This window comes from Oncorhynchus tshawytscha, linkage group LG21 (assembly GCF_018296145.1).
Source record: "Oncorhynchus tshawytscha isolate Ot180627B linkage group LG21, Otsh_v2.0, whole genome shotgun sequence".
Taxonomy (NCBI): domain Eukaryota; kingdom Metazoa; phylum Chordata; class Actinopteri; order Salmoniformes; family Salmonidae; genus Oncorhynchus; species Oncorhynchus tshawytscha.
The window spans coordinates 23230712-23243645 of NC_056449.1; the positions used below are offsets into that span (position 1 = coordinate 23230712).

The 12934-nt window shown below is 43.0% G+C and overlaps 1 protein-coding gene across 1 annotated transcript in view; it reads left to right on the forward strand.

Annotated features, from left to right (window-relative positions):
* LOC112220536 (ecto-NOX disulfide-thiol exchanger 2) overlaps positions 1-12934 on the forward strand; it is a 250927-nt gene that overhangs the window by 180162 nt on the left and 57831 nt on the right. The window contains 1 exon segment of the mRNA XM_042302850.1: positions 12052-12157. Coding sequence (XP_042158784.1) covers positions 12052-12157 — 106 coding nt within the window.

Below are 12934 nucleotides of genomic sequence, written 5' to 3' on the forward strand. Positions count from 1 at the left end.
AGAGGAGGGTGACGTGTGAGCCCAACAGATCAAATGGCCGCAGACAGCAGACGGAACGTACAGACATGCAACTGGACACTGGGGGGGAGTGGGCTCTGTACGCAACGCCCGCTTGATGTCCGCATCCACCTCCCACACTACTGGTGCCACCAGGCAAGATGCCGGAAGTACGGGAGTGGGATCCGTAGACCGCTCCTCTGTATCATACATCCGGGAAAGTGTGTCTGCCTTAGCGTTCTGGGAACCTGGTCTGTACGATAGGGTGAAAACAAAACGGGTGAAAAACACGGCCCACCTGGCCTGGCGAGGGTTCATTCTCCTCGCCGCCCGGATGTACTCCAGATTGGGGTGGTCCGTCCCAATGAGAAAAGGGTGTTTAGCCCCCTCAAGCCAATGCCTCCACGCCTTCAGAGCCTTTACAACAGCCTACAGCTCCCGGTCCTCCACATCATATTTACGCTCCGCCAAGCTGAGCTTCTTCGAAAAGAAAGCACAGGGGCGGAGTTTTGGTGGCGTACCCGAGCGCTGAGACAGCACAGCTCCTATGCCAGCCTCGGACGCGTCCACCTCCACTATAAATTCCAAGGAGGGATCAGGATGAGCCAGCACAGGAGCTGAGGTAAATAGAGCCTTCAGGTGACCAAAAGCCCTGTCTGCCCCAGCTGACCACTGCAGTCTCACCAGTCCCCCCTTCAGCAATGAGGTATTGGGAGCGGCTACTTGACCAAAGCCCCGGATAAACCTCCGGTAGTAGTTGGCAAACCCTAAGAACCGCTGCACCTCCTTTACTGTGGTTGGAGTCGGCCAATTACCCACGGCTGAAATGCGGTCACTTTCCATCTCCACCCCTGACTCGGAAAGGCAGTACCCTAGGAAAGAGACGGACTGTTGAAAGAACAGACATTTCTCAGCCTTGACGTACAGGTCATGCTCCAACAGTCGACCAAGCACCCTTCGCACCAGGGACACATGCTCGGCGCATGTAGCGGGGTATATCAAAATGTCATCAATATACACCACTACACCCTGCCCATGCAGGTCCCTGAAAATCTTGTCTACAAAGGATTGGAAGACTGCTGGAGCATTCATCAAACCGTACGGCATGGCGAGGTACTCATAGTGCCCAGAGGAGCCCACTCCCCCCCCAGTGTCCAGTTGTCTTCCACTGATCTTCCTCCCGGATACGCACCAGATTGTAAGCGCTCCTGAGACCCAATTTTCTGAAGATGTGCGCCCCGCCCCGTGCATTGACTCAATCACACTGGCTATGAGAGGTAGCGGGTAACTGTACCTCACAGTGATCTGATTGATACCTCGTTAGTCAATACACGGGCATAAACCTTCATCCTTCTTCTTCACAATAAAGAAACTCGAGGAGGCAGGTGAAGTGGAAGGCTGAATGTATCCCTGTCCCAGAGATTCAGAGACATGTTTCAATAGCCGCCGTCTCCTCCTGTGACAGAGGACACACGTGACTGCGTCTACCAGGGGATTTCTCGCACAATCCCCCCGTCGATGGGGTGGTAATTGAGTTGCCTTCTTTTTACAGAAGGCGAGAGCCAAATCAGCATATTCAGAGGGAATGTGCTCGGTGGAGACCTGGTTTTTACTTTCCACCGTAGTTGCACCTATGGAAACACCTACACACCTTCACCGAGCACTTACGTGACCATCCCTTGAGAGCCCTCTGTTGCTACAAAATAGTGGGGTCATGATAGGCCAACCAGGGCAGGCCCAGCACCACGGGCAACGCAGGAGAATCAATAAGGAAGAGTTTAATTCTCTCCTCATGACCCTCCTGCGTTATCATGCATAGGGGAGCGGTGGCCTCCCTAATCAGCCCTGACCCTAATGGTCGACTATCTAAGGCGTGCACAGGGAAGGGCATATCAACAGGAACAATAGGGATCCCTAAACTATGTGCAAACGAACGATCAATAAAGTTCCCAGCTGCACCTGAATCTACTAGCGCCTTATGCTGGGAATGCGGGGAAAACTCTATGGAAATTCTATGAACACAAACATGTGAGCAACAGTTAGCTTTGGGTGAGTCAGGTGCCTACTAACCTGGGATGATCCACCAGATCCACCAGTGCCCTGCCTGCTTCCTCGACTCCCTGGGGAACCTCCCCAGCACCGACCAGCAGTGTGGCCTCTGTGGCCACTGGTGGTGCAGGGAATGCCACCCCCCGGTCCCCTCCCCTCAGAGCAGCACCTCCTAGCTCCATAGGTGTTGGATCGGAGGTGCTGGGGGATGGAACTGACGGATCCCAATCCGGACGTCCACGGGAGGCCAACAGGTTATCCAGCGGGATGGATAGGTCCACCAGCTGGTCAAAGGTAAGGGTGGTGTTCCTGCAGGCTAGCTCCTGACAAACGTCCTCGTGTAGACTACACCTGTAGTGGTTGATCAGGGCCTGCTTATTCCATCCCACATTGCAAAGTCTTGCGCGCTCATCATCCTGTCTGAGATGAAACAAGCGTTCTCCTGCCGCTCTCCCTTCAGGTGGATGATCGAAACCCGGCGCGGGATGGAATGAGCGGGCCCTGATCGACCACTACAGGTGTAGTCTACACAAGGATGTTCGTCAGGAGCTAGCCTGCAGGGACACCTGCAGGGACACCTGAAATCCTCATAGTTATCCAACGTCGCTCCTTCCCTTCCTCAGACGGCGTTGGCCTATTCAAGTGTTTTCCCAGATAGACAGGAGATGAGGGCGTTTACACTCTCGCGTCCAGAAGGAGCCGGGTGAACGGTCGCCAGGTAGAGATCCAGCTGGAGTAGGAACCCCTGGCACCCAGCTGCCGTCCCATCATATTCCGTCAGGAGCGTGAGCCGAATCCCAATGGGTCCAGGTGAAGGAAGGGTGGACATCGGTGTGGGTTGTTGTGGGAGCTGGGGTGATGATGATGGGGTTGCTGGAAAACCCCATCTCTCCCATCGCTCCATGGTTTGCAACATGCGATCAATGGCTGTGCAGAGACTTTGCAACATATTCGCATGCTGCTGGACGTGCTCCTCCACAGGTAGTGGAGGGCTGTGTGCACCTGCTGACTCCATTGGTTCGGGTGCGTGTTTCTGTCATATGTCTAGGAGATGCGGGTAAGGCGGAGTCAGTTCAGGACACAGAGATGAGTAATAACCGTTACTTTACTCAAAAACAATAAACCAGATGTGTATAATGAAGACAAAACAAATCGAAAATGAAACAAGGATCGGTGGTGAATAGAAAACTGCCAAACTTCGGCGGAAGTTGTGACAGCGTGGTCAAGGGGAATTCCTTATTATTACGTGAATATCGACTCAGATTATACAAGGGTATTAATTAATTTAATTAAAGGCTATTAACTAATGAAACCTGGCAAGATTTGTTCTCTGTATTTTGTTCATTACTTCCTATCCAACAACCGCTGCATTAATTACCTTAAACATGTTTTCCTCTTTAATGGAGGGTGCTCAAGTGTGGCACTGCTGTCATATTAGGGCCAAACGGGTAAATTTGATCTGGGTACAAATCTCTGAGGGTGTTGGCGTGTAAAAATGCAGATTTGGTATGTAATTAACTGCCTAATCTCTGTCTCATAGCAACACTGAAACAGTCACCATGGATCACAGGCTGGAGATTGTTGATCTTCCTTTGCATATCCTAGTGCAGGAGATGTTGTTGTGTTACAGCCTGAATTCAAAGTGGAATGAATATGTTTTTTCTCTCACCCATCTACACACAATACCCCATAATGGAAAAGTGAAAACATGTTTTTAGACATTTTTGCAAATGTATTAAAAATTAAATACAGATATCGAATTTACTTAAGTATTCACACCCCTGTGTCAATACATGTTAGAATCACCTTTGGCAGCGATGACAGATGTCTTTCTGGGTAAGTTTCTAAGAGCTTTGCACAGCTGGATTGTACAATATTTGCATGTTATTCTTTTATAAATTCTTCAAGCTCTGTCAAGTTGGTTGTTGATCATTGCTAGACAGCAATTTTCAAGTCTTGTCATATATTTTCAAGCTGATTTAAGTTCCAACTGTAGATGATTACAGGAACATTCAATGTCATCTTGGTAAGCAACTCCAGTGTATATTTGGCCTTGTGTTTAAGGTTATTGTCCTGCTGAAAAGTGAATTTCTCTCCCAATGTCTGTTGGAAAGCAGACTGTACCAGGTTTTCCTCTAGGATTTGGCCTGTACTTAGCTCTATTCCGTTGCTTTAAAAAAAAACTCCCTAGACCTTGACAAGCATACAAATAACCTGATGCAGCCACCACCATACTTGAAAATATGGAGAGTGGTACTCAGTGATATGTTGGATTTGCCCCAAACATAACGCTTTGCATTGGAAAAAATATGTTTTAAATTCACTGCTCTGCTGTGGGACATTACAGATAATTGTATGTGTGGGGTACAGAGATGAGGTAGTCATTCAAAAATCATGCTTAACACTTATACAACTTATACAACTTATTATGTTACTTGTTAAGCACATTTTTACTCCTGAACTTATTTAGGCTGGCCAAAAATACTTAAATGAAACAAGACATTTCCTCTTTTCATTTTTTAAATTCATTTCTTAAAAATGTCTACAAAAATAATTTGACTTTTGACTTTATAAGGTATTGTGTGTAGGCCAGTGACACAAAATCTCAATATGATACATTTTTAATGCAGGCTGTAAATGTGGAAAAAGTCAAGGGGTGTTAATACTTTCTGAAGGCACTTTATGTGTTCTGTGAGGAAAATGTTAATATATTTCCTGTTCAGGTCATGTGTTACAGTAGGTCATGTGATCATGTGTTACATGTATACTGTGTGTGTGTGTGTGTGTGTGTGTGTGTGTGTGTGTGTGTGTGTGTGTGTGTGTTTTACGGTGGACTGACTCAGAGGTGACTCAGAGGTGTGTAAGGTGTATGTTTGACAGCAGATCATCTCTCTAAAGATTCTTCTGCTGTAAAGATAGGTGCGAGGTAAAAAAAAATATACAGTAGCTTTGGAAAAATTGGGCGTGCAAAATTATTCAGCCCCCTTAAGTTAATACTTTGTAGCGCCACCTTTTGCTGCGATTACAGCTGTAAGTCGCTTGAGGTATGTCTCTATCAGTTTTGCACATCGAGAGACTTAAATTTTTTCCCATTCCTCCTTGCAAAACAGCTCGAGCTCAGTGAGGTTGGATGGAGAGCATTTGGGAACAGCAGTTTTCAGTTCTTTCCACAGATTCTCGATTGGATTCAGGTCTGGACTTTGACTTGGCCATTCTAACACCTGGATATGTTTATTTTTGAACCATTCCATTGTAGATTTTGCTTTATGTTTTGGATCATTGTCTTGTTGGAAGACAAATCTCCGTCCCAGTCTCAGGTCTTTTGCAGACTCCATCAGGTTTTCTTCCAGAATGGTCCTGTATTTGGCTCCATCCATCTTCCCATCAATTTTAACCATCTTCCCTGTCCCTGCTGAAGAAAAGCAGGCCCAAACCATGATGCTGCCACCACCATGTTTGACAGTGGGGATGGTGTGTTCAGGGTGATGAGCTGTGTTGCTTTTACGCCAAACATAACGTTTAGCATTGTTGCCAAAAAGTTCAATTTTGGTTTCATCTGACCAGAGCACCTTCTTCCACATGTTTGGTGTGTCTCCCAGGTGGCTTGTGGCAAACTTTAAACAACACTTTTTATGGATATCTTTAAGAAATGTCTTTCTTCTTGCCACTCTTCCATAAAGGCCAGATTTGTGCAATATACGACTGATTGTTGTCCTATGGACAGAGTCTCCCACCTCAGCTGTAGATCTCTGCAGTTCATCCAGAGTGATCATGGGCCTCTTGGCTGCATCTCTGATCAGTCTTCTCCTTGTATGAGCTAAACGTTTAGAGGGACGGCCAGGTCTTGGTAGATTTGCAGTGGTCTGATACTCCTTCCATTTCAATATTATCGCTTGCACAGTGCTCCTTGGGATGTTTAAAGCTTGGGAAATCTTTTTGTATCCAAATCCGGCTTTAAACTTCTTCACAACAGTATCTTGGACCTGCCTGGTATGTTCCTTGTTCTTCATGATGCTCTCTGCGCTTTTAACGGACCTCTGAGACTATCACAGTGCAGGTGCATTTATACGGAGACTTGATTACACACAGGTGGATTGTATTTATCATCATTAGTCATTTAGGTCAACATTGGATCATTCAGAGATCCTCACTGAACTTCTGGAGAGAGTTTGCTGCACTGAAAGTAAAGGGGCTGAATAATTTTGCACGCCCAATTTTTCAGTTTTTGATTTGTTAAAAAAGTTTGAAATATCCAATAAATGTCGTTCCACTTCATGATTGTGTCCCACTTGTTGTTGATTCTTCACAAAAAAATACAGTTTTATATCTTTATGTTTGAAGCCTGAAATGTGGCAAAAGGTCGCAAAGTTCAAGGGGGCCGAATACTTTCGCAAGGCACTGTACTAGGTTATCAGCCAGTTCTGGCACCATGGCATCAGAGCCAGATCGAGGCACTTCAGCGGAAGTCGTGATGGATGAATGGTGGCAAAAGGTCGCAAAGTTCAACGGGGCCAAATACTTTCGCAAGGCACTGTATATATATATATATATATATATATATATATATGTAAAATAGCTGTTTTCACATGTTGAATTTACATTGCAAGATCACATGTGAAAAACAAACACATGTAAAAATCCACATGTGAAAATCAAATATGCAGTTTCACATGTAAACACATTCCACATTTACTCCAATGTTCGTGAACTAAGTAATTGTAAACAAACACTGTATACCCTAAAACCATTATTAAAACTATAATGTTGATGTCATGGATGGTCAGTCCTTGCATCCATAGTGTAGTCTATGGATTTGAGAGTGGTTACATATCTCTCCAGCACCATACCTCAACTTTTTACCGAAAAGGGCGCGGGAGAACACTTAATATTTCAATTAAGGATTGCTGCTTTAACCACCTTTAACAGTGTAATAGTTAGGTCTGTGGTGGTCACGAAATTTAATCAGCTGGTCATTGTCAAGCAAATAACTGTCAGTCTCACAGTAATTGACTGTTAATTAACATAAAGACTTTTAGCATCTCCTGGCTTCCACAAGCCACTGGTGCAGACCTTTGGGACATCTACATTTTAAAAACTCTAATAAATCCATGTAATATAGCCTACACCATCAAAATAAATCCATTATTTATTTTAGACAGGTCTAAAGAAGTAGTCTATTTCAGAAGAACAGATTAGCATACTCTGAGTTGTCGTATTTTTGTTGTATGTTGTATGTTAGATCCTGATCTGCCTATGTCAAATGGCTGTTGATTAACTACACTAGTTCATTTTACAGACAAAATTTGCTTAGAATTGCGTGGCATTATTTTATGGTTTGAAGAATACAATTGAACAAAGCTGAATAAAATCTAAATATTTTCTCAATGATTTGAGGGAGTGAGCGCACATGCAGCTATTCTGTGTTGAGCAGTTAACAAAGAAATAGGTACTCCTATAGGCTTAATTTAGAGTTATTAATGTAAATGTAGACGTTCTACAAACGTTGGGCTATATGTTTGGATTTTTTTACATTGTCAGGCTGCGTGATGTGACTCTAATGATTTGAAAAAAGTTGCTTGAAAGGCATTTGCTTTGTTTTTTGTGCAGGCTCTCATTCACAATTTGACAAGCACTTGATAATGCCTCGAATATCACGGCGTCATCCCCTTTGTGGCCGTAATGCACCCTAAAAGAATCCATACCTTTTGTGGTCTTTGTGGCCTTCTCCCATCACGTGATCGCGTCTTTCTCACAGGCTACAAGTGAAGACAGACACATCGGGGACGCAGCTCCGCACGTCCTTATCCGAGGTGCATATTGAAGATATTGGAAGAACTGTCCACATTTACTTTTGTCAGCCAACAAGATGAGTAGGCGTAATGAACAGCAAAAGCACTAGCCTATGTCAATCTACTATCCCCCATAGTACAAACGTCTACCTATTCTATTCTGTGCGAGAAATAAATATTCCAAACATATTCTGGGACAGTTGTGGGATGCAATAGATCCCAAATTAATAGAACCACTCGCATCAAAAATGCTTTTTTACGCAATGTGGCTGACGCAACAGATCAGAACATTTTAAAACAGCTTAAAATGTTGATAAACTATGAGGCTATTTCTTAACATTATAAGTGCAGAAATCCAAAAACAAAAACGCAGCAATCCATGCAGCAATCCAAAAACACCATTATAAAAGTGACTACAAATGTGATTGTGCATGTAATGCTTTTATTTTAAAGGGGAATTTTAATGGTGAAAATGATCTTATCCAAACTTGAAACTCACTCGCCACTTATGAATTCCAGTTAGGCTCTAAATCCCTTGTAAAGCGGATGAATGTGCTTAATTTTAAGGAGTTATTTGGCCACTTTAGTTGTGATACAAACCTTATCAAAGCATATAAGCCTATGGGCTAGTCTATATGAGGTGTGCGACTATGATTAGAAAAAGGCAGCAGTTTCTTATGCTGGGCATCATTCACATCATGATAATATATAATTCACAAGTGATAGGCTAATATTGTCACCCATCAGAATATTCTTGATTTAATCTTGTCTTTAGATAGACTAAATAATATATTTGTGAAAAACAGGGACAGGGGAAAGGGGAAAATGCATGTCATCTATGCACTTAAATAGCGAATGGTGGAAGCTTTCCCGTGGTTGATGTGCTTAATATTAGGAAAGTTGAGAAATAAATATAGTAGGCCTTGCCTATTGAAACCTGATGGGATCCTCCTCTTTTTAGTAGAGGCCATCACTCTGTTTTCTTCTGCAATTTCATATCCTATAGAAATTATGCGCAACATAAGCTAACGGGCTCTAATGAAGTGTTTGATTAGATTTTTGAACACATTTGCATTGATGTCAGTTCCAACTGCAAAGTGATTAGAGGGACAATAGAGTGCTGAGTACTAGGCAGTTAGCGAGTCTAGTAGGCAATAATCATCAGCAGCATCAGAGCTTGGAGTAGCCTAATTACCATGACTAAACGGTCACGTGGAATCTGACTGGTGACCACCGGTGTGGCAATAATACGGTCACCGCAACAGCCCTAGTAATAGTGTTATTATATGGTGCAAACCTCTAGTGGGTGAGTTACTTTTATTCCATTAATATCAAGCAAAACTTCTGAAGTCGAGAAGAACATTCATATAATTGCAAACAAAAATTATGATATTGAAAGCAAAACACAAACCCCAAAGTATTGATCACAAAAAAACATTGCATGGAAATAATGTTTACATTTGAAAGCAAATGAATTGCTTTCAGTGAAAAAAAAAATGTAATTAAATATGCAATTGAATAAAACACCTCCCTCCTTACTGCAATTTCTCCTATTGGTTATGTTACCCTGGCCTTTGCTTCCTCTTGCTTTTTTTCCAGTCGGCACATTCATTCCAGCCAGCACATTAATTCCAGCAATGTAGCACTCTGCATTCAATTGCTGGTTTCCCTTTGAAGCTAAGCAGGGTTGGTCTTGGTCAGTCCCTGGTTGGGAGACCAGATATTGCTGGAAGGGATCAAAAATAAATGTGTGAAAAGAATGTCAAATTTTGGGGGAAATATACATTTATTTCTTGGTATTTTTTTTGTAAGGGAGGTATGTGTTATAGACCTCTGATATCACTCTTTACCAAAACAGATTGACAGGTCAGATTCAATTTAAATGCGCTAAGTGTTCTCTGTGGTAAAATGTCATGGACAGGTGTTTAGCAGTTATGAATAGCAACGGAGTCACAACACAACTGCCAATGTAAGAGAGTTGTAATGGATGTAAACAAGTTTTGAGTACTGTAAAGAACTGAACAGCACATATTGTTCTTGACGGTGACTTAAAATTCACAGTTAGGATAATGTACACACACACACACACAAACACACACAAACATGTCATGGTCTTTTATTTTTCATAATTTTCATCGCATGAAGTTGAAACGTGAAACTATGAACCGTTTGAATATTCAGAACAGTACAGTACAATCTCCTGCAGATATATTAACATGCTAATGACACCAGGAATATACCTCTGAAGAATTAACAACTCATACTGAACTGGAAATACCTCTGAGTGTGTTGATGCATATTAACAATACTGTGAATATTCAGTTATTGTGATCCAGCAACACTTTTCCCTACAGAATAATCCACATGCTAATGATGATACCTGGAACTGAGCTCTTAACACAAATGCATCACCTTGTGTTGTAAAATGGGTTCATGACACAGGTTAACCATATCATATCCTACTGTCAATGGACATCATCTCTGTTGTCACCAGGGCCAATCTTCTAATGTTCTACTGGATTTAATCTCTGTTGTCACCAGGGCCAATATTCTATTGTTCTACTGGACATCAACTCTGTGGTGCCAGGAAAAATATCCTAATGTTCTACTGGACATAATCTCTGTTGTCACCAGGGCCAATCTTCTACTGTTCTACTGGACATAATCTCTGTTGTGACCAGGACCAATCTTCTATTGTTCTACTGGACATCATCTCTGTTGTGACCAGGACCAATCTTCTATTGTTCTGCTGGACATTATCTCTGTAGTCACCAGGACCAATCTGTGACTCTCAGACCTTAATATAGAGGAATATTACCGCTCTCTTATTGACAGGGAGTCTATTTATAGTGGCTGTGAAGGTCAATGTATTTCGATGCTGCAGTGCGTGTGTGTGTGTGTGTGTGTGTGTACACGTGTGTGTGTGTGTGTGTGTGTGTGTGTGTGTGTGTGTGTGTGTGTGTGTGCGTGTGTGTGTGTGTACACGTGTGTGTGTGTGTGTGTGTGTGTGTACACGTGTGTGTGCACGCGTGTGTGTGTACGCGTGTGTGTGTACGCGTGTATGTGTGTCGAACAGAACAGTAGACCTGAGAGACTGCAGGAGCTTCACTGTCTGTCACAATCACAGCACCTGTATTTTACCACAAATCCATATATCCATGTTCAAACATCCATCTATCCATCCATCAATTTATAACTATCTGCCTATTTACAAACCAGTCATTCTCCCATTTATCCATCCATTTTTTCAACCATACAAATCCTTTCAAATAGTAGGCTATTTATAGGAAATTATTTGAAAATTCTTTAAATAGAAGTAGTTGATTGGGGACACATTATTTGAATATACTCAAATATACAGAAAATAAGTATTTAAATAACACAGTATCAAATACACATGTATTAGAACTCAGGACTGACACAAACACACACACACATGGGCTGCTAGAAGCACAGTGGTCAATTTCAGTATAATGGTTTTGGGCACACAGCAGTTATGCTCATGTCTCAGACCTCTCTAGGGAACATCTAGATGTGACAGAATTTGTTAGGAAATTATGATAGTGTTACAGCTACACCTTGACTGCCCCAAAGTGCTGATCTGGATCACTCACTCACTCACTCATAGACAGACAGACCGACCGCTGCTCTATATCTACTGTCTCGTCAGTGTAGAGGCAGACTGCTGCTCTATATCTACTGTCTCGTCAGTGTAGAGGCAGACTGCTACTCTATACCTACTGTCTCGTCAGTGTAGAGGCAGACTGCTGCTGTCTATCTACTGTCTCGTCAGTGTAGAGGCAGACTGCTACTCTATACCTACTGTCTCGTCAGTGTAGAGGCAGACTGCTGCTGTCTATCTACTGTCTCGTCAGTGTAGAGGGAGACTGCTCCTCTAAATCTACTGTCTCGTCAGTGTAGAGGCAGACTGCTGCTCTCTATCTACTGTCTCATCAGTGTAGAGGCAGACCGCTGCTCTCTATCTACTGTCATCAGTGTAGAGGCAGACTGCTGCTGTCTATCTACTGTCATCCATGTAGAGGCAGACTGCTGCTCTCTATCTACTGTCTCATCAGTAGTCAAATCTGCTTCTCATCAGTCAAATCTTTCCTTGACAGTACGCAACAGTGTAAACCGTACTCCAGCCAGGCTACCCAGGAGGATCGTGTTCAGTATGAACATCCAGTGATATTCCTGTTTTGTTGTTTCCCTCCAGGAGATCAGAAACATGCAAAATGAAGAGCTGATGGGGATCAGACGAGAAGAGGAGATGGAGATGTCTGACGATGACATGGAGGATACACACGATCCTGACGACTCAGGTACACACACACTACACACATACCACACACATGCACACACACACTACACACATACCACACACACACATGCTCACACACACATGCACACACACTACACACATACCACAACACACACACACACACACACACACACACACACACACACACACACACACACACACACACACACACACACACACACACACACACACACTCAGAAATACATTAGGGTGGCCTGTTATGAAATAAACTGACCAAGACTCACCTCCAAGAACACATAAAACCTTACATAATTCTGCCCAAAAACAATGACAATTTATCTCAACCAGTGGCATGTGGGATTTTTACTGTAGGCGAGCTCTGATATCGCCTCGTGATAAATAATACCCACTTTGTCAAAGGCAGGGAGGCAAAATATTTTGCTTGTCCATTCCCAGCGCGCCTCTCCAGGTTGCTGTTCGAGAGACGCATCTCTGCAGCACTCCATCAACGTTCAGTCCAAAAAAATTATCTAACATAAATCATGTAGCAAATCTAGGATATGGTAGATAGAGCATTTTCTGGAGATAAAATATATGACAATGTATTGAGACGGACACTTTTTACATCATACAGGTATCAAATAGGCTAACCTAAATGGCGCCCAATCAAATAAAATGTGCTGTCACATTTAAAAAAAATTCATATCCTAAAAAAGTTAAATGGACCATAGGAAATTGACAATCATGCTACTCACATCTGCTGTCCAGGAGTTTCACCCTGTGGGGTAAATTGACATGATCAGTGGTTTCAAGTTTG